The following is a 21,312-nucleotide window of genomic DNA, read 5'->3' on the forward strand; positions in this document are numbered from 1 at the left end:
CAGCACCTGCTGTCCATGGTCAGAATTTCTGGTTGTGTTTCTGTCCTGTCCTTCCCAAAAGAGGCAAAAAGTTCTTCCTTGTGCCTCAGGCTCCCCAGTTCCCAGAACTCCTTTGCATGTTCAGGGTGAGAAATCACAGCTGGCCATTCCCACTAGAACTAAACTGTGGGGTGGACTGTCCACTTACTTGAGCAGCATCACAAAGCACTCACAGCACTCCTCCAGCTGGCTGGGACTGGGGGGACATGAAGCTGAGAAATAAAGAGAACATGATAAAGTAAATATAGAACCAAGTTACTGTAGGAGGAGGGGAGACAATCCCAGCCCTACCTGTGAGGAAGGGGGACAGGATCACACTGCGCCAGGCCCGGAGAAAGTTGGGAATCTGTTGGCAACAAAGTTGTAAAGTAACAACCAAATCCACTGAGTTACAAGTGTGTTGTAAACACCCCCCTGCAGGGGAAGGAAGCCTCTCAATGTTCTTTCCTTTTTATCCTGGATGAATTATTCCCTAACATTGCTTTCATTATCTCAGAGTCTCAGATTTGGCCATATTTTGACTGCTGGCAAAATGTTTCTGTCCAGTGTTTACTGACATGCTGCACTGTACATAAAAATAGTAATTCAAAAAGGGTCTTTTCAAGGTTCACACACACACTAAATCCCTGGTAAGTAAGAAAAAGATGAGAAGTCAGAGGATATTTACTTACCTCCCATAATGAATGAATGCCAGTAATTGCTGTCAAAACTCTTCTTAGATACTGAGTCTGGAAAAGAAGATTGATTTTAAAATAGTTGGGTGTTTTTGAAGATTTAGCAATAATCTACAGAGCTGCATTATGCTTGTTTTGTCTGTAGGATGCAAACTGAGAGTTCCTCAAGGTACCTTTGATACATATGGAAATATGCTTTATAGTTAAGTAAATTAAATCATCAACCCCATTGCCAGGTACATCTGTTACCTCCTTAGGCTGTAGCAACATCACATAAAGTTTGACAATCAGAGGTAATTAAGATTCTGAATGACAACAATCAGGGTTGTTATAATTATAAATACATTTTAGGGGTCATGATTTTGTATATGTATATACAAACACATGTAAATATATGCACAGTTTTGTATGTATTTGCACACAAAAATAGGCATGTTATGTTATAAAATTGTAATAATGTGAAGGAAATTTTCAATTTATTACCATAGGATTTGCTCTTGCCATCTGAAAGGCTTTAAAAAAATGAAACTGGAACAATTTAAGAGCAAAAGTCAATGCTAAACCAGAAATTCCTCAAATCTTCATCAGCTCAGTATCTCAGAGCCCAAAGTAAGTGTGTAAATTATCAATAATTGGTCACAGGAAGCTTGCAGTTCATGTATCTGTCCTGTTCTTATGAAACCAGTGGATAACCCCAGCCTTTTTCCCACCTTGCTTAACAATTCCTTACCATGTTGAAGCCCAGGAGTTTCTGGAGGAGGCCATTCCACAGCTGGGGATCATATACTTTGTAGTCCAAACTCAGTTCTGTCACCAGTCTCACGGCCTGAGGGAGAGCAAGGACAGGCTGTACTTTAACAAACATTCATGGCCTTCAAACCTTTCCTGCTTGTCAGTGGCATTTGAGATTTTTACAGCATTACCAGGACCTTTAACTCCTCAAAAGCCACGAACAAGCCACTTTCAAAATGAATTTACACGTGAGCAAAGCCAAAAAACCCAGCTGTGTGTGATACCACTTTATTTTCTAATTGTAGGAAGGGTAAAGCTTTTCTCTGTCATTTTCAGAGTCCATTGAAGCAACATCTGTTTAGCAAAGCTCTGCACAAAAGTGTAAATCCACACAATGTGTAACAAACACTCAATAATTCACAAAGGGTTTAAAAATCCTACCTTGGGTTCGTGGCTGTGATTCTTCCATAGCCCTTTAATCATTCCTTCCTTTGGACTCTTATGGAATGATTCATAAGTATATGGAATATTCAAGATTTCAAACTCTGCCAGATAAATGCAGCACCTTAGAAAATACCTGGAAAAAAGTAACCCCCAAACCAGGAGTTAATGAGATTTACAGTGAGCATTATATTTTCATTCATATGCTCAACCTTGGGATAGTACTGCAAAGTGTCCTTCTGTTGATTTAATAACAAATATGTAGCCTGTATTTATAATTATGATCTTAATGAAGTAAAAAACTGTCTGGTAATTGCTTAGGGAAAGCTCTTTCACCTGAATGATGGATGAGTTGGATCATCTCTAAAGATAAACCAGTTACTGTAACTCTTACAACTCAAAGTGCATTCCTGCACAGAGATTTTTTTTTCAACAAAATGTTATCATTAAGGGATGTTTTAAGGAAAATTCATCTTACTTTACTGTCTCAATGGGCTTCTTGAAGAGTGATTCCACAGTGTTGGTATCTGCCAAGTGGAGCAGACACTTCAGTGCTCTGCTCCTGTGAGCAAAGGTCAGCTGAGTGACACCAATGGGCTGAGGAGGGGAAAAAAACACAGTGAAAAGAGAATATTTGACTATTTGTGATATGTAGTATTACAAAAAAATTTGGTAAGAGTGAAAAACTGGAGCTTAAGGCTCTGCTAAAAGAATTTTACCACTCTGCTTTAATTGCCAAAGTGAGCCAATGTCTTACACCAGCTTAAAGCACGTTCCAGAATATGTTTAATGAAGCTGTTTTCAAATAATATCAGCAATAAATTTAGAAAACCCAGAGTTCAAGGGCTGTTCTTGACAGTCAATAGCAAAATTCCATGAAAATCACAGTTTTACCCCAAAGGTTGTTGGAGAGGGAGAAACACAGAGCTCATACAAATCTATAAACTATTGAAATTGCAGATACAAAGGCTCAGGTCGAAGCCTGTGCAGTTAAGCAGACAGCACTTGATTTTAATAAGAGGTAAAAATTTCATGAGCATCAAGCTAAAATTAGAATTCAGCAACTTACAGATGTGGTGGAAGTTGTAATTGCAAAAAGCAATCTCGAACTGTAATCCATTGGGCAAGACTGAAGCAGGTAAATAACTCTGCAAAAACAGGTTTGCTTTTAGTACCAGCACAGCTACTGAAAGACAACACACCAATAGTCACTGAAATGTAAATATTTCACTGTCACAAGGAGATCAAGGATATGATATTCCAAGGATATAGAAAAGGAGGGGGAAACCTCCAAATAGCCACTCTTAAGCACAGATATAACTTATTGGGAATGGCATTCCATGACATAAATAAGTATTTGATGACTCAAAACTGATGTCACCAGAAAGCAAAAATAAGAACAGTGAGTTCTGAATCATGCACAACCTCACAAGGTTTCTTGAAAAAGCTATTTTTAGCTTGCAAGTTAAAAATAATTCACCATGTTTTATGTGAGACAACACACTCACCTTCGGATTTCTTCATCTTCTCCAAAGATTTCATGAGTTTTCTGTAAAAAGAAGTGAAAGTTGTGAGTTTTCTCCATTTGGATAAATAGCTTGGTCATATCCCTGCTTAAACCCTACGGTCTCTTTAATAAGGCTGATGTATTTACAGCTGCTTTACTCCTTTAGGCTGAACACACAACTTTTTTCTAGCACCAAAGTAAGATTTTAATCTCTGTACAGAGGGAAAGAAAAGCATTTCAAGTCTGTCTCACCAGAGACATTACTGTGCAATGTTACAAAGGGATTGAAATCTTAAATAGCTTCATGGCTTCTAAAGGCAAATTCCACCAAAAACCCTTAGTTTTTAGGTCAGGTAAAAAAAAAATCCATATTTTGTGTAAGTGGCCTGTAAATCTCCTGTGGTGACTTACTTCTGAGGGTGGTGTGCTTGGACACAGCCATTTTTCCAGCAGTTTGTCCCGAATTTTGTTCATATCCAGGTCATTAATCTCAGCTATCTCCTCAGCTGCCATGTGGATATCTACAGGAAGAGGCAGAGACAATGGATTTCCAAACAGGCATTTTTAAAGCCAGTTTTAAAGAGCTTCTCTTTGCTCCTTTGAAACTGGATTATGGATCCTCACCTGGATAATCTCTGCCAGTGGGATTTTGGATTCTCTGGTCTATGCTGTGGTGTTCATAGAGGGAAATGATCAGATAGGCTGGTTTCCCAACAGACTTGATCTGCTCCCCCGTGTTCAGGTTGTGTGTTATGAGAACATTTTCTGTTGCTGCTCGTCTGTACTGCATATGTAACTTCTTCTGCAGCACTTTTGCTTTTCCATGGGACTCATCCTTTAGCAAAACACCACAGTTTTACATAAAACAGCCTCTTTTACTCAAAAGCACAAGAAAAATCATCTGGGCTTTCTGCTCTGCTAGGAAAGGTATCTTGGAAGAAATGGCAAAGGTATGTTGTGAAAAAAAACAACTAAAATAAGTGGCAGTGTGTAAAATTAGGATATTTTGAGGTAAAATGGAGAAGGAAAGAGATTAATATTGAAATCTTGGCCTCTGGAATTACAGTAGAATTTTGCCACAATTCTGTTTGAACATGTGGCATAGTACAGAGAACTATTTAGCGTTCATTGTGTCTCAACAACTCCACAGAAATTTGGATATTTGTAATCAGGGCTGAGATTCTTCTTCACCTTTCCCTCCCAACCATGTGAAAATGAGCCAGAGAATCAAGTCAAAGCAGCCTTTCTTTATATACAACACCACAGAGAGCTAAAAAATCTTGGAACTGAAAGTAAAAGTTAATCATGTTATTGATCCAACAGCTGGAACAGATTCCAACTCATTCTCCTGCAGCAAGAAAAATGCACAGAAACAGGAAGAATAAGTTGTTCTTTCCCCTTAAGACTGTCTATTTTTTTGTCCAGCCTCCAAGGCTGTGAAGAGGAGAATGTTCCAGAACAGAAAGGGTTCTCCTGGGGGGTCAATTCCCCTAAAGTACTTCCCATATCAGGGTTGGTTATGGTACAATTTACCCACCACTATCCCAAACACCAAAAATCAAAATACTACCATAACTGCTGAACTGTACAGCAGTCCTGTTTCCCATTACCTCAGCTGTGGTGTTCTTCAGCCACTTGTCAGCCAAATAGAGACAGAATTTCAATGCCTGAATCTGGTCAGGACCTGAGGAGGAAAAAAAAGAAGTAAATAAATTAAGTTTTCATGAGTCCTTCCTACAGTACACATTAGATCCATTTTATTTCAAAGAATTCAAATTAGAAGCTGTTTAAAATGTTGGGGAAGCTCTTGTGCCTGAAGAGCAAAAAGATATCATATCTGTTTGGATTCAGATAATACAGAAGCCAGCTTAAATTGGGCTGAAATATTTGCTTTTGGGGGAAAACTTGTCTGGAGATGGTATGAACGTGCAGAAACTTTAAGCAGGACAACAAGGCCAGGTTGGACAGGGCTTGGAGCAACCTGGTCTGGTGGGAGGTGTCCCTGCCCATGGCAGGGGGTGGAATGAGGTGGTTTTTAAGGTCCCTTCCAACCCAAACCATTCTGGGATTCTATAAAAAGAGAGAAAAAAAGGATTTAATAGTGACACTGTGATAGAAAACTGGATGTAGGAGACAAATTAATTTTTACTCTCAAAGTTTCCTGGGTTTCACTGGAGGATAGTGGACACATGTTTAGTCACAAGCTCTTGTCTCGAGCCTGTTCTTCTCCAGTTTCTCCCCCCTCCCGTTTGTGCCTCACCTGCTGGGAATTCCTGGACGATCTTGAGGGCGATGGCCACGGCCCACTCCGGGTTGACGATGGCCAGCAGGTAGGACTGGATGGTCTGCACGGTTCTGATTGTTTCCTTGTTCACCACTGAGGGGCAGCCACTGCTTCTCATTTCGAGGATTTTTGGCTTCAGTTTTTTCTCAAAGACGTAGCGAGCTGCAGACATGTGAAAGGTGTCCAGGGAAACCTGGGAAAGCATGGAAGGGGATTAAGGGTCGTTGGAACCTCTCTAGTGAGGCCAAAATCGTGCAAAAGAAAGATGAAAGCTCCTTTTTTTTTTTGGGTGGGGGGCAATAATTTTGAAATAAATTCTTTCCAGATGCTACTTTACCTTCATTAGTTTGGCAATCAGCAGGAGGGTTGGGAAGGATTCCTCACTGAGCTCTGGGGCTGAAAGGAGAAAGACAGTTGCTTGTGAAAGTGGCCCAGTCCACTTGCAGTTTTCTCTGTGAAATTAAGAACTTTTAGTTTATTGGTAGATGGGGACCTCCATTGGGAGAGAAGGAAAATGATCTTTGTTATCCAGGCTGGGAAGTGGGATATGTGGATAACTTTGGTCTTTGGGAGGTCCTAAGAAAGAATTTGAGGACGAATTCTGCATTGTTTCTATCCCCTTAGCTCCTCAGGGTGGCGATTTGGGAGCACAAATGCTTTCAGAAGTACCCGAGATGAAAACTGCATTAACAATTACAGTTAATATTCAACATATACTGTAGAAATTTAGAGTAGTCAGATAGCAAAGAAAGGGAATTTTTTTATATATATATATATAACCATAAAAAACACTGAACCTACATATGATGTTCCAGAAACAGTGTGCAGTTCTGAAGAATATCAGGTGGAAGGGCAGCCTGGTGTGAGCAGCTGGAGACAAGGGATTCACATGCTCTAAAACATATTGGTGTTCCAGGTCTACAGGGGGAGAAATTCTTTGATAAGATCCCAGATGTTTGAGGAGGCTCAAAGCCTAGGAATAAAAAAGAAATAAGAAAATAAAAATAAACAAACTGCTAAGTCCCAGAGGCAATTTTCTGGGGCAGAGTTGGTAAACATGTGGGGATTTTTTTTATCCTTGCTATGAGCCACTGCTGAGATGACTTCCTTGAATTCTGTTTTCTGAGGGAGAGCCGTGTACAGAGGATAATTCCCTGAATTTCAACAGTGGTGAATAAATAAATAGCTAATAAATAGACAAAGCAGAAGAGAGATGCCCTGGCAGGGTGACAGGGACACTCGTGGCCATACCTGGCTGAGCTGGATGCTGGTGTTCTTCTCATCAGCATTTTGTATCACCCTCAGGACAATTTCAATGGTTTCATAGTCATAAGGATCCAGCTGTTCAAAATAATGGTCTATTTGAAAAGGCCTGGCATGGTTTGTCTTTATAAAAACACACAAGTGAGTAGATTTTCCCAGTTTTAATATCAACTGTTGTAACATCAGTACTGTTTCTTCAGTGTTGTGTCAATATAAGCATCATGGCCTAATTCTTTGAATCAAAAAGACTCCCACCTCATAGTCCTGAATCCTAAAAAAACTATCAGGATATTGCAGAAAGACCAAGCAAGAAGTGATGGGGAAAAAACTCCAAAAAAGCCACAAAAAACCCCCCCAAAATACAAAACCAAACCCCAACATATAATTTTTTTTTACTCCTCACCTATTTTTAATATGGAACTGTGATACTTAGATCTTACTTTTTTGTTTGATTGTTTTCTGGTAGTTTCTTTAAGGGAAGTGGGGGTGAAAGACTCTACTTGCCTTTAATGAAAATTAGATATGTTGCTGTAATTTTTTTATAGAGAAGCAGAAAACTGCAACTCAACCTTTACCTGCTTTAGGAAGATTTGGGGAAAAAACATAACCTTTTCAAATTTCTGAGGAATTATTAATCTGTCATTCAGGTGACACAGGGCACTTGAAATGCAGATTCCAGGGACTCTTTTTGATTGTTTTGGTGTGGTTTTGGATTGCCTTGTTTGGTTGGTTGGTTTTTTTACCTTGTACAATATTCCAGTGAGGTTTGTGACCAGGACTTTGGTGCTTTTGAGCAGAGGAGTTATTTCCAGGGCTCTGGCCAGCAGAGTGGAATGAGGTTGCTTCTCCCTGTGTTCTTCAGAGTCCCCTTCCTCCTGACTTGTGGTGGTGTTCTGGAGCAGGAGTGTTTCAATGCAAAGCTGCAGTGCAGCATCACTGTCCAGCAGGAAAGTACTAGAAAAATACCAGAATATTTTCTCTGTGAGCTTTGATTTTTCCTTAGGAATACAGTAATGCAAGACCAGGATGTGTCCTGAATAATATTTTTTAAAAAAGAACAGTTTGCATATGGTATTAATTAGGATTTATTTAAACTAAAATAGAAGTCAGTGGTCATGGTTATTATTACAGCAATAATTGAGTACAGTTAATTTGAGAGAATCAGTACCTGCAGTAGTTTAGGATGAGACCTGTGTCTACTTCTGGGTTTTGGACCAGCATCCTTATGAGTTCTTTCTTCCTCAGTGGTGGTTGTCTAAATACAGTCTCAAAAGAAATCTGTAGGTAAAGAAACAATTGCTCTTCTTCTCAAAAAATCTTTTAGACAATGTTGGGACTAATTCCTTATATAGTGGACCTTTTCTGTTTTCCTTAGTATCAATCCAGACACTTTTAGAGCAGGAAAAAGCAGTGCATTTGCTGACTATCCCCTGGGCCAAATAACAGTTAAAATCTCCAGAGCTCTTTTATAGCCCCCTCAATTATTGCATTTCAGTTTCTGAGGTTTATTTCAGCAGATTGAAAAATTAAAATCAATCCCAACTGTGCCTACATTTGAATGTGAAATCTGTGTAAAACCCACCATAAATCTCAGACTATACTGACATTATTAACTGATTAGTTAATAAACCCCTAAAATAAATAATCAATCAATAAATAAAATCAATCTTACACCAAATTTGCCAAGCTGGAGACCCCATTCTGCATCAATAGCCAATTCTTGGAATTTTTTCTTTTCTTCTGCCTCACCATATTGGTCAGCAAGTTGTGCTCCAACCAGAGCTACTGCCTGAAAGGAGTGAGAAGGGAAGTGAATACAAGTCCAATAAATAATCTGAAAATTGGGAATCCTGAGGTCTAAATCCTTAGAGGAATTTAAAACAATTCATAGATGATCACACAACTGTGTAAAATGAAAACAAATCTCACAGGAGGTGACAGGACTATTCCACCTCCTGAGCTGGAAGTTCAAAGCTACTTTAAAATTAACTTTCTCCAAAATATTTTCTGAGTGGTGTAGAAGCTCATACAAGAGGTACTTTTTAGATATATTTTCTCAAAATTAACATCTCTCTCCCTCCCCATTTCTTTATGCTTTACTTCCCATCTTCCTTTACATTTTAATATATTTATTTATGAGTTCCATTCTTGACAACTGCTGTCAGAGAACAACTTATCCCAAATAGGATGTAGATATATGATGGGACCTGAAATAAATGCTTCCAAGCTTTGGAAGGAGTCATGATGAGCTAAAACCCAATGCATGGGCTTAAAAATCATGTTGAGTGTTGACAACAACTGCCTGTGCACACCTTGTGATACAGAGGAACTTGTTCCAACAGCTCTACCTTTAGTCATGGCAAACTCCTGCCCCACCACATGGTAGTGTTGGTGTCTTTTTAAAAGAAACTCCTCAACATTCTCTGTTTGCTGAAGGAATACAAGGATTTGGGAATTTACCAGGACTTTTCTGTAATTTTGCCAAGTATTGTTTATGACATCCCACAGCTTCTTGAATGTCTCCTCCTTGGGCAGGATTGTGCAATACCCCAGGGCCAGGTTCTGATCTATGACACGGCAGTTGAACACCTGTGGTTTGGCAAAAAAAACTTAGAAACTTTAGGAATTTATTTAAATAGGTCTCTTTCTTTAAAGTGTAACACAGAGTGTACTCTGTAATTCAGAGGTGTGTTGGGACTACAAGTTAGAGGGGGAAAAAAAAGAATAAAAATGTATTTCAGGTTTTAGAACTTAGAATCTAAATGTCCTGGAGCCAGTCTAAAAGTAAGTTCCCTCAGCCTAAACTGCCTTAGAACACGGGGGATTGCAGATTTTGCAGATAGCTTTTTTTAAAAACTGACCCCAACTAGAAAAAGTCTACAAATTAACCCAGGATTTAAAATGAGATGGAGTGTACCTACAGATCAAAAAGGCCATTATTATAATTTAGGACTCTACAGGATCCCCCAAAGTTGAGGCTCTCACTGTACATAACCTTTGAAGCAGAGCAACTGGTGCAGGGTCAAAGAGCCCCAGTCCACAAGAAGCTCAAATCCACCCAGCCAGGGAGTGGAGTCACCATCTCTGGAGGTGTTTAGAGGACCTGGTGCTCAGGGTTTAGTGTGGACTTGGCAGTTTTAGGTGAATGGCTGGACTCGATCTTAAGGGTCTTTTCCACCCAAAATGATTCCAGACAGAGCAGAGAAAGGGCTCCCTCTTACCCCTTCCAGAGCACTCTTTTACCTTGTGTAGTAAGGTCAGGGCAGTGCTCCTGATGACTGAAGAACATTTCTCTTTCATAGCAAGGAGGAAGGTCTTGGTTTCAGCAAGTGTGCTGACACTGTATAGCTATCAGGAAAAAAATCCCACAATTAAAAATAAATTCTAAGTCTTCAACCTCTCTTGTCATTTACAGCATAACAGGTACTAGAGTAATAATAGGTACTCTGGTAATTGTATTTGCTGATTTATTTAAGGTCTTGCAAAGATTTCTTCTAGACAGAAGAAGGATTTCTGTTTCCAAGTGCTTTTGAATTGAGGAATGTTTCTTGAATATTCTACTCACAACTTTTCCCTTGCTAACCGATGATAAAGCAACATCATAAACCATTACTCATCTGTTCATTCTAGATCAGGAATGAAAGTTTAGCTCTGAACATACTTTGCAAAGAGGAAGAGGACCATGAAAAATAGGGGAGAAACCACCAGCTCCTTTCACAAACTGGCTCAACATGTGATCAAGTGGTGGTAACACAAGGGTTGTGGTGAGGGCCTCTCCCACATCCTTATAGAGCTGCTCTAACCTTATTAATAGTTGGGATACTTCTAAGATTGACTCTCAGAATTCAGCATTGTCCTTGCCCTACCTTTTCACTCAGGGCCAGGTCCATGGTGTTGGAGATGCCGTGCTGGAGGCAGGACCCCAAGGCACAGACCATGAGCCTCAGGGCCAGCTCACACTGACTGCACTCCAGCAGGGTCTGCACTGCTGCACTCAGGGGAGCTCCAACTGCCAGCAGAAGGTTCTGGCCTGTCAAAAACAACCCCAGAAAATAATTAGTATATTTGTATTAACCACATTGTTCTTGGAATTCCTATCAGAGCAGTTTTTCTTTTTCCTTGTTTAATTTAGGACACAGGATCAGCCTTAGTTCCCTTTGAAACTTTCAGGGCTTTTGATTTAATACAGACTCTTATTTTAGTTCAAAATCCAGAAGTTTTTGACCAGAAGTCATCTTCTTGGGCAGGCTTTGATGATCCCAGCTCACAGTACTTCTGGACTGAAGTACAGCCTTTGACACACTCAAAATCCCATGGTGGAATGGTAGGAATTACCACCCAAACTGGTGTTTCCTGTGCTGAACCAAAATATGGCTTTAAATGAACATTTAGGTACCTATTAAAAAAAAACCCTAAAAGCTAATCATGCTTGTGGAGGTTGAGTTTAAATTTCATGTTTTCCAGTGTCTGGTTTACACTGTCAGTGCCACCATGTCCCTGCCCATGGCAGGGGTTGGAATGAAGGGATCTGTGAGGTCCCTTCCAACCCAAAGCATTCTGTGATACCTTCAACAAAGGCACGGTTTGCCAGGCTGGTGGACTCCAAGGGATACACCTTGTCCTCTGAAAGACAGACAAATAACATCAGCACTTTACCAGGATCTCAGCAACACTGGGAAGTCTGGCAGGGCTTAAAAAATCCTACAGGGACAGTGCAGAAAATAAAGACACGTGAACTCTCAGAGCCATTTGCTGCTATTTTTGGCTGTGCCTGGTCAGAAGTGATTTTCTAGGGGGAATATCTCTGTCAGCACCTACAGGGTTGTGGATTTCGATTTATAATACTTGAAAGTTTTAAGAGTTATTGTATCTACAGTGGTGTAAAATACAATTTTAGAATGAGCTGAAATTCCTCTTGATAAAATCCTGTTGTCATTAGTGGCTGCCAGAATATCTAGAGAAGATCATAGGAACAGTACAAGTTTATAGTGACACTTCCCAGAACATTCTCCAAGACTTCAGGCATTTGTCACCCAGATTTTTCCTGAGCCAGAATAAAACCCAAAGTCACCTTTCAATTCTACACCCCCCAGTGGATATTTCTTCTGGGAGTTTGTCTAATTGAGATTTCTGAGGTGATAATTTCCACAGACCCCCTGAATTAGTTACATTTCTAGATAAAAATCAGTAAGAAACACAGACTCAATGTTCAGGAAAGCAAGTTTACCACAGAGGGGCAGAACAGAAGAAATAAATTCATATGTAACTGGCATCGTTGTCTGTGCATCAAGGACTATCCCATCTTCATTAAAGAAGTCACCATAGGTCCACTCTTCATAAGGATCTTTATCCCCTCCAAAGGATGTTGTCTAAATAAGAACATTGTCAAAAGTACACTCAACAAAAAGAAGAGTTAATAAGTCTACTAACAAACTCAGTGTTGCAAGAGATTCCAGTTTTGGAATCCAGGAATAGAACACAACCTTCTATTTAAAAATGGATTTTGCTCTCCTACTTTTGTTGAAAGACCAGTAGCAATAAACACATTTCCTCCCTTGAGTGGCCCCATTTCTCTTTCATGTTGCAGTTATTTAGCTGTACAGCCAAAATGCTTTCTTAATTAATTTAATGGAGGCTTTCATAAACATTCTTGGCCAAATATTACAAGCAAACATTTTTCAAATGGATCATTTTTTAGAAAAGCAACACTGTGCACAAACATTGCCCAGCTCTGCTCCACTCCAGCTGTAAGAGCCCATTCATTTCAAGTAGCCTAAAGCACTGCTTGACCTAAACAAAAAACAAAGATGCTGTTCAAGGACTTGATCATCTCAGTTTTACAAAACTCTTGGCAATGCCTTCACATAATGCATGTATTTAAAAATCAAGCCCTCCCTGCCACCCTTTCCAGTCAGCTCTCTTGCAGCAGTTCTTCAATAAAATCACTAATATTTTCAGCAGGATTTAGAAAGTGGAGAATGCTACTTGTGCTTGTCCCACAGCTGCACTGCTTTTAGGACTCAAATCATTCTTTAAGCTGAATACATTCATATTTGAGGAAATTTTTCTTTGTAGAGCTCTGTGTGGATTTGTTGTTGTTGTTGTTTGCTTTCTGATTGAATATTGCTGGAGAAATGAGAGGGAAAATAACACCTAGAGTGGACAGTACAGAAAATACCTTTGCTGTAAATCCCTCATCTATTTGGCACTGTCTGTAGGTGTCCTTGGCAATCAAAGTGTATTGACAGAGTTCCAGACAATCCAACAGCAAATCTGTAAAAATATGAAGTTCATCAGCATGAACAGAAGGTTCATATGTCCTATCAGGAGGAAACAATTTTGCAGCACTTCTTTTTACAGGTGCATATACAGAAAGTCACCCTGGTTTCAGGTTTATTGGTTGCTGTTTGGGAAGCTGGGACTCCCAACATGAACACAATTAACAGATCACAGTAATTACCTGCACTACACACTGTGGCTGCCTGGCAGGCCAGCTCATGGATCACTGCTGGGAGGTTCATGTCAGTGGGAAGGATCATTGGAACATCAGCTCCCAACATATGGCAAAGCCTTTGACCCACTGAAAACAGGAGCTTCCCTGTTTCTTCATTGCAGTGGTTTTCATAGGACTCCCTGTTAAAAAAGAAAAGGATGTTAAAAAAACCCAGTAGTTCTTAGGGCTTTTACTTAAGGCCACATTCTGTTTTAATTCTTTAACTCCCTTTTAGCTCACTCACTGCTGTGACTGAAGTGAAAAGCACACTGGAGTTACCTTTGAGATACTGAAATACCTAAAACACATTAATAATAAAAATATTTTTCACACTTTCATCTGATCTCTTTTGGGGGGAGGAGGTAGTAAGTTTAAATTATGTGACAACCTAAGCATGAGGCAGAGACCAGCTAAAAACCAGTCAGTGTGCAATAGTTTCCTTCTGTTAAGCCAACAATTCTCATAACAGTTATTTAATATTTGGCCTTACTCTATAAAAGGAGAGGGAATCTTTTTACTGAGTAATCATGTTATGGCAAAAACCAGTGGCAATTTTCAGAGGCAATGGCTTAATTCCACACTCAATATTGCATACAAACAATAAGCATGTTGCTTAAACACTCATTTTTAGAAAAAAGAACTAAACCAGAAAACCCTTTCCTTTGCTTTACACATATTTAATTCTGCAAAGTATCAGAAATAGTTCAGAAAAGCCCATTGAAAGTGAGGATCTTGAAAAGCTCTGCAGTTTTACCTGCATATTTTTAGAGCAACTTCAACTTTTCCAGCATCCAGAGCTCTCAAGGCCAGTTTTTCTCCCAGTTGGTGCTCTGGCACCTGCAGGAGCAAAGCCAGTCTGTACAGCCTGGATTCACTGAGAGGGTTCTTGGCTTTGCCAGCTCCTGAGTTACAGGTCATTGGCTGCACTTTTCTAGTCTTTGCTGCAGATCTGGCACTTTCATAAGCATTTATGTGGTGCTCAAGAAGCTCAGACATCAGGGAAGGGTTGCTGAATTCTTCAGCTGAGAGAAAGATATCAAAATATTCCTGCAACAACAACAACAATTATATATTTGTATTCACATCACTTCTTTTAAAAATGTTGAGGTCTTCTTTTTTTATGAAAATGTTTTTATTCCCTGTTTCATTAGAGGAATATTTCAGTACAAAGTTGACTTTAGTGGTTTCTATCAACTACTGATTTATGTAATAAATTAGAGGATTTTGCCAGGCAGTAGAGAAGCAAAACAAAAAAACCTGAAGGAAACCCCATGCTCAAAAGCTGTATTAACTAATATAAGTGTACCTCCCATACTAAGTTCTTCACAGTACTCTATCATGAAGTCTTTGCAGTGTTACCAATTAAGACTTTGGGAGAGTGTCTAAATTTTTGGTTTAATTAGACAACTGAGTTCTAATTGGGAACTTTCCCAGTAGAGTAGCCTTGGAATCTCTTTGAAGTCAATACTAAAACCAACCTTTTGCATGTATGTTGTAAATACAGTTAATTTTGAATATAACCCACGTGGTAAGAACAATCTGGAATAAGCACAGTAAATCAGAAGTGGTTTGAAGCTATCAGTTACCTACCTGCAGGGTGGCAAGTGTTTCAAACATCTTTAGGTTTGCTTCATGTTCGTGTTCCTTCACGGGATTGTCTGTTGGGGGAGAAAACCAATTACCCTCTGATTCCATTTCCAAACAACATGTCAGGTGTTAAAGTTGTACCTTTTTGAGTGTTGAGCAGGAATTTTAGGACTTCCACGAGTGTCTTGGTCATAAACATTTGTGCTTTTTGCTGCAGGAAAGGAAGAGGTTAATGGGTTTGGGTTTTTTTTTTTTTGGTCAAAATGTTTCTGGTAGCAGAGTAACCCTCAGGCTTCAACTCTGTTAAAACACTTTGTAATGCTCTCCAAACATCTTCAGCAACAATTATCAAGTCTAAGATACAACCAGTTGAAAAGCAAGGGAACAAAAAGCTATTATAAATATGAATCCTTTATAGAAACAGTAAATACTTTCTAGGTGTAATTATGTATGTGCTCCACACAGTCTGTTAGCTCTCACAGGGGTTTGGAAATATCCACCCTTCTCCCTTTCTTTTTCCTTCCCTTGCCCAGAATAACTCCCCCAAACAACTGTTCACAAAAATTCCCTTCTGTGCTTGTGAGACAAGGTGTAATGTCAGCTGGGAAGCTGCAACACACTTTGGTCCATGGCAGAGTCACACCTACAGTCTTTGAACAGGTGTTCTCCAAGGAACTAAAGAAAGCACTGGAAAATATGTAGGATTAGAGGTATAATAATAATAGAGGCAGGATTTATAAACTATTGATTGAATTCAAATGGCCATGCTACTCCACAGAGATGCCTTTAAAAATAACAAAAAATTACATAGAGTGCAAAAGATCAAGTTAGAAGAGGCTTCAAGAGGTGCCCCAGTCCAACCTCTTGCTCAAAGCAGCACCAGTTCATCCCTTTTTTGCTGGAGGACACAGTTTTTCCATTTGCATCCCCTACCTCTTTTTAAGCATCTGAGTAAGAATAGCACTTGGAATAACTTTTCTACTACATAAAAGACTTGGTACCTCTTCAGAATCATCTGGTTTGTTCTTTAACACCAGTTTTCCCCATATGGTCAATCTCTCTGCAACTTCCTCAGCTTCAGCAGGAGTCAGAGACTTTAACAAAGTCAGAGATTCTTCTCCCTGAAGGGAGAAAAACAAACAAACAAAATTAAACCAGAAATAATGCAAAGAGATGGGCATTTGCTTTTGGAAAAGCTCAGTTATGTGGGTGTCCTTGTTCTGATACCTAACTGGCCATTGTGCAACCCTTGTAAGCAAAACCAGTATGTGAAAATATGTAGAGACTTCAATTCCAAACTTGTCTTGTGTATTGTAGGTCATAACTTTCATCCTTTTCTGCCACAAATGAAGGATAAAACTCTGACAAAGGACTCCTTTTCAATGTTGAGTATAGGCAGTTAGGTGTAGAATAACTAGAATTTTAATTAAAAATATATAAGTAAAGTGCTTTTAGGATCTGAGGAAGCAATACAACTCGCCCGTCTTGTAAATAGGTGTCACTGTCTAAATTCCAGAATCACCTGATGAAGTATTTCCCTACCCTTTCTTTGTCAATCAGGTCCATCATCCTCAGAAAGTAGACTTCCCCAGTGGGCAATGCATATGCTTCTACAATTTTCAAGGCATCCTCCAAAGAAGTAGTGGTATCTTGTTTAAGAATGTATCTCACAAGCATCTGTAAGAAGAAAAGAGATCTGGACTTTAGTTTCTTGATGTATAGAATAACACAGGAATTAGTTTATCCACACTGCTTCACCATTGGAACTGTACAGCTTGTACCAAGCAAGTTACTTGGAGGCTTCAAACTTTCATCTGGAGAAAACCTGACTGAAGTGTAACTGGGACAAACCTGGGCTTGGGGAGAGAATTAACCTGGGAACTCTGAATATTCATCTGGCTCCTCAGGATGCCAAGGAACTTTTCCAGAAACACTCACATTTTCTCCTAATGAAGGGGAGATGTTAAGAAAATAACAAAGTAAAAGAACACCAAGTCATGTTCCCTGTGACCCTGGGAGAAATCAGGCCTGAAGTCTCAATTACTCACCATGATCATCTCGTTGTCCCTTAAAAGATTTGTATCCCTTATCCCATAGGCTCTCAACAGCTTCTTCATCTCCATTAGCCTGTAACTGTCCTGCAGTAACTTCACCCTGTGGACAAATTAGACTCTTATTACTGTCTTTGCTCTGTGATTTAACCACCATACTACATCAGAGACACAGTATTTCCCCTCCCAAGTGTAGCCTGTGGATGTTTCTTACTTGCCATGATCCATTTCCAGGTGCTGTTTCACCAGCTGCTCCACTGCTGCACTCCATGGGACTGTAGCACTGCCCATGAGCTGCAGAACTGCATCAAATTTCAGCTGGAAAAGGAACAGAAACAGCTTCCTTTTCAAATCAGAGCAGTTTCAAATCTCTTGAAGTATTGTTCACATGTGGCTGATTCCTTTAGGCAAGGGGTTTATTTCCTTGCCCCATCTCCACTCACATAAAGGACACTCAATATGAGGTGTCAACCCAGGTTCCAAAATGCTCAGTCATTTCCAACACTGTGGACCTGGAGTTTCATATTAAACTTGGTGAGTTTTCCATGTGCTGACATCAAAACTACAATTTAATTCTCAAAGAACATCACATGGGAGATGACTAAAATAGAATAAAAAGACAGCACACTAGTTTCCCCTCGTAGCACTCATGTAAAAATGTACCCAGATGCTCATGTAAAATTGATGTTTCAGTCTGAACTGATGTTTTGGAGTCACTTGGTGCCTCTTTCATAGAATATACTTACATCTGTGTCAGAGATGCAGCCAATGACAGCAATGGCCTTTGCCTCCCACGCAGTTTCAAACACTGAGATGGACCGTGTCCGACAAGGTTCCAGCAAATCCTGGATATACAGATGAAGATTATCAGGATTATCTTATAAACAAAAATGTAAAGTTTCCTGGACGTTGAGGGATAGATTTGGCTAACTCCCCCTGTATCTTTTATTGCCTCATACTGAAATAGTTACTATCATTAAGGTCATTGACAGGAATAAGCTGATCTGAAAGCTTGTCCTTCAAAAATTCAAGTGTAAACAGAAATGGTCATGGGATTTGTTTTCTGCTTACTCATGCTGAACCAACTTCCTTCAAAAGGAAGAAAATCTGGATACCTTTATGTACTGTAGAAGAAGTTCATCTTTCTGGAGATTATGTTCACACAGGTAGGGTTTGATGAACTTCTCCAAAATTGATGGGACAAGCTCTGGTGCCAAAATTTTATCAAACATGCGGAACACAATTGTAGTTGCATTTTCCTGGGCAGCAAAGAGAAAAACACCATGTTAGAACATCACACACAGAACATCTCTTCTAAATAATTCCACATCCAGAGGCCACTGAAATCCATTGAATGATATCAAGAGCAAACAACCCTCTTTAGCTCCAAGAAAACCTTTCTTTTACTAAGCCCCTTCTTGTTCCCTTGTATCTCTAACTTCTCTGCTGCTGTTTGCTCCACAATGTAACGAACTGCAGATCATGGAGTTTGAGCCACACCTTCTCAGAGTATCTTGTCACATTATATTTATGCCCAGAGCTGAAAGAAAATTTGTAACAAACATATCAAGCCTTAGGAGGTGATGAACACCAGTTTAACCAACCAGTCCACCAGGATTCCTCTTGTGTCTGATCTTAAATTGCATGCTCCGAGATTTTTCTCCTTCTCAGAACAACCCCCTACTCAAAAGCACTTTTTGAAGTGTCTGCAGAATTACCTTTTCAAAATCAGAGAGTGCCAGCCTGCAGTTGTATTTTCTGTACAGATTGATCAATTCTTGTAAATCATTTACCAGCTTCTTTAACCTCTGGATCTCTTCACAGTCACCACATCTCTGAAACAGTGTTTAGAAGTAGTGAAATGTTAGAAGACTGTTAAAAGGTGTCATAAACATTTTGTTAATCTTTAAATACAAGAAAATTAGAACTTGGTTCCTTCCTTTCAAGGAATTAAGTCAATCTTTACCTAAAACAATAGTGATCTGAGTATCATCCATTCCAGTTCTAGCACAGAGCATCTGTTCAGAAGTCTCTCAGCTAATTCTTATATTTGTTACATTTCTTACCAAAGCAGTCAAGTGGCCAAAAGTTGGCAGTCCCCCTTCACCTTGGTTTTTACTTGTAAAAAAAATCTCTGCCATTTGGAGTCCATTGTCTGGCCAGTTTGCCTGTCCAAAATAATTGATATTAGCAAACTATATTGTACATAGAGAAATATATAGAAAAACAAGACATGCAAAGTTTCTGCAGTGACTCACCTTGTCAGTTAACTCAAGGTTTCGAGCACCTTGTTCCAGCCACTTTGCTAATATTTTCTGAAAAAATACAGATATAAATAGAGTGATGCTGTTTATCAAAGCAAAAATTGCCACTAGAAATGTCTTTTTTAAAAGAAATCATTCAAGATATAAACAGTAGGGAAAATAATCCCTTTAAATGACAGATGATCAAGATCTTGACATTCAAAAATAAATCTGTAGATTTGACTCAAAAATTATCTGAGAAAATGACATTTTGCATTAATTCAGTGAGTCTTACCTGTCCATTTGGCACAACTCTTCTCGAGAAGGGGATCACAATATTTTTAAGCCACAAGCACAGTTCATGCAAAGGAACAGTGAAAGGGATGGCACTAAGCAAGTCCTTCAGCATTTGCTCATCAAAGCTGTTTTCAAAATCTGCCTAAAATATTAAAACAGAACAATTACAGACAGATAGAGTAGATGTTTACCTGATACTTTATGAATTGTTTCACTAATAGGAAGAAACAGTAAATTTCACAAATATAAAGAGAAAATCTCAATAATCATTGACAAGAATAAAAAAAAGCAGCCCTGATAAGAACAACTAGAGCTTGGTCTTCTTAAAAAAAGACCTAATAGAAGCAATTTCTTTGCAAATTACTGTTCCTTTAGGACTTGTTCTATAGTTCTGTTTTAAGAAAACAACAGACATGGACCTCAAAGTCCTGCATTTCAAATCAAACAGCAGCCCACAGCCACTACTCTAAATGTGTCATTCAAAGGAGTCACTGTGATTATTTTGGAAGGATTTTAAGGCAGGCAGCAAATGTCCACTAAAAACTCTGAGAGCTGGGCTTGCAAGACAGTAAATGGACAATTACAGGCACCACAGAATAAATCAAAGAATCGTCCTCCTTAAGACCTGCTAATATGTATTCTGACATCAGAGAGACCATTTTAGTCCTAAATCAGTAAGTTCAGCCTGCCAAGGATGCAGGTGAACAGGTAATCATTGTGATAATAGATGAGACTCTGCCACAGACCTTTGCCCCTCTGAGGAGCTGTTTTGTAACCAGGTTGGTCTGGCTGGAGAATTGAAGAGATTTAACCCCCTCCATAAATCCCAGAGGTGTCTGTGCCATCTCACCTGGTGCCTGAGCCACAGGTACTGTGCACAAGAGAGATGTCCTTCTTCCAGCTGAGAAATGATGTTCTTGAACATGTCTTTGTTATTCAGGAACTCTGTCCAAGCAATTCCACTAGAAATGAGAGAGGGAAAGAAACTTGGTTATATGTCAGTATTAAATATGGGGAAGAACTTCAAACCTTTTCTCCCCAGTACTATGAGCTGTAAGAGACAACAGATTGTGTTTGTATAAAATCACTCTCCTCCATATACACTGAAGAAAAATATCTGTTCAAGTGCATGTGCAACAGATAATTTAGGTTTTCAACATATAGGATGACTCAAGCTCTCTTCATTCTCCCTTCCCCACAGCACAGGATGGGAAACTTCAAGGAGAAAAGGAAGGGTTTAAAGTTGAATGAACTTGAATTTCATTTCAGTGATACATATTTGACCATTAGGATTAAATTTGCTTTAAACCTCAACAAACAAACCTGAATTTCTCTGGTCCAAAAGCTCCATAGAACGTTGTAAGCCTTGCCTGAGCTCTCAATACCTGAGTGCAGACAGGAGATTTAAGGTCAATTTGTGACTTACCAAAAAGTGCTATAACAGGGTTAGAACAACCATCACAAAGAGGAAGAATGGAGGAAAAGAAAGACTTTTCAAGAATTTCAGTTGATTCTATATGTAAGCATGAATCAAAAATCTCAGTTGTGTGACACTTTACACTGATTGTCTTTGAAGGCAGATGAGGCCTGTCCAGATTCCAACAGGACTAAGCCAGAAAAAAAATTTAATACCTAACAGCAGTTTAAGAGAGGTTCTGCCTTCAATTTATGGAGCATCTGAAATGGAATCTTTCTGTGACT

General features: G+C 39.3%; 1 protein-coding gene across 1 annotated transcript in view; it reads right to left on the minus strand.

The window, feature by feature from the left end:
- Positions 1-21,312, minus strand: part of KNTC1 (kinetochore associated 1) — a 34,711-nt gene that overhangs the window by 4,231 nt on the left and 9,168 nt on the right. Inside the window, exons 19-58 of the mRNA XM_018076412.2 lie at positions 20,935-20,996; positions 20,462-20,573; positions 19,610-19,753; positions 19,330-19,386; positions 19,138-19,239; positions 18,790-18,906; positions 18,187-18,330; positions 17,818-17,916; positions 17,286-17,389; positions 17,069-17,174; positions 16,563-16,697; positions 16,022-16,141; positions 15,162-15,231; positions 15,024-15,091; positions 14,188-14,480; positions 13,401-13,573; positions 13,119-13,213; positions 12,168-12,309; positions 11,507-11,563; positions 10,807-10,970; positions 10,184-10,288; positions 9,401-9,529; positions 8,613-8,729; positions 8,109-8,218; positions 7,684-7,894; positions 6,929-7,018; positions 6,479-6,650; positions 6,015-6,073; positions 5,654-5,870; positions 5,004-5,077; positions 4,018-4,228; positions 3,805-3,914; positions 3,395-3,435; positions 2,956-3,034; positions 2,365-2,483; positions 1,887-2,022; positions 1,444-1,539; positions 711-767; positions 331-385; positions 188-251 (exon numbers count right to left, since the gene is read on the minus strand). Of these exons, the coding sequence (XP_017931901.1) occupies positions 188-251; positions 331-385; positions 711-767; positions 1,444-1,539; positions 1,887-2,022; positions 2,365-2,483; positions 2,956-3,034; positions 3,395-3,435; positions 3,805-3,914; positions 4,018-4,228; positions 5,004-5,077; positions 5,654-5,870; positions 6,015-6,073; positions 6,479-6,650; positions 6,929-7,018; positions 7,684-7,894; positions 8,109-8,218; positions 8,613-8,729; positions 9,401-9,529; positions 10,184-10,288; positions 10,807-10,970; positions 11,507-11,563; positions 12,168-12,309; positions 13,119-13,213; positions 13,401-13,573; positions 14,188-14,480; positions 15,024-15,091; positions 15,162-15,231; positions 16,022-16,141; positions 16,563-16,697; positions 17,069-17,174; positions 17,286-17,389; positions 17,818-17,916; positions 18,187-18,330; positions 18,790-18,906; positions 19,138-19,239; positions 19,330-19,386; positions 19,610-19,753; positions 20,462-20,573; positions 20,935-20,996 (4,616 nt within the window). The remainder of the gene's footprint in view (positions 1-187; positions 252-330; positions 386-710; positions 768-1,443; positions 1,540-1,886; positions 2,023-2,364; positions 2,484-2,955; positions 3,035-3,394; positions 3,436-3,804; positions 3,915-4,017; positions 4,229-5,003; positions 5,078-5,653; positions 5,871-6,014; positions 6,074-6,478; positions 6,651-6,928; positions 7,019-7,683; positions 7,895-8,108; positions 8,219-8,612; positions 8,730-9,400; positions 9,530-10,183; positions 10,289-10,806; positions 10,971-11,506; positions 11,564-12,167; positions 12,310-13,118; positions 13,214-13,400; positions 13,574-14,187; positions 14,481-15,023; positions 15,092-15,161; positions 15,232-16,021; positions 16,142-16,562; positions 16,698-17,068; positions 17,175-17,285; positions 17,390-17,817; positions 17,917-18,186; positions 18,331-18,789; positions 18,907-19,137; positions 19,240-19,329; positions 19,387-19,609; positions 19,754-20,461; positions 20,574-20,934; positions 20,997-21,312) is intronic.

The sequence above is a fragment of the Manacus vitellinus genome, unplaced genomic scaffold (genome assembly GCF_001715985.3).
Source record: "Manacus vitellinus isolate BGI_N305 unplaced genomic scaffold, ASM171598v3 scaffold_31_pilon, whole genome shotgun sequence".
In the NCBI taxonomy this organism is placed as follows: Eukaryota; Metazoa; Chordata; class Aves; order Passeriformes; family Pipridae; genus Manacus; species Manacus vitellinus.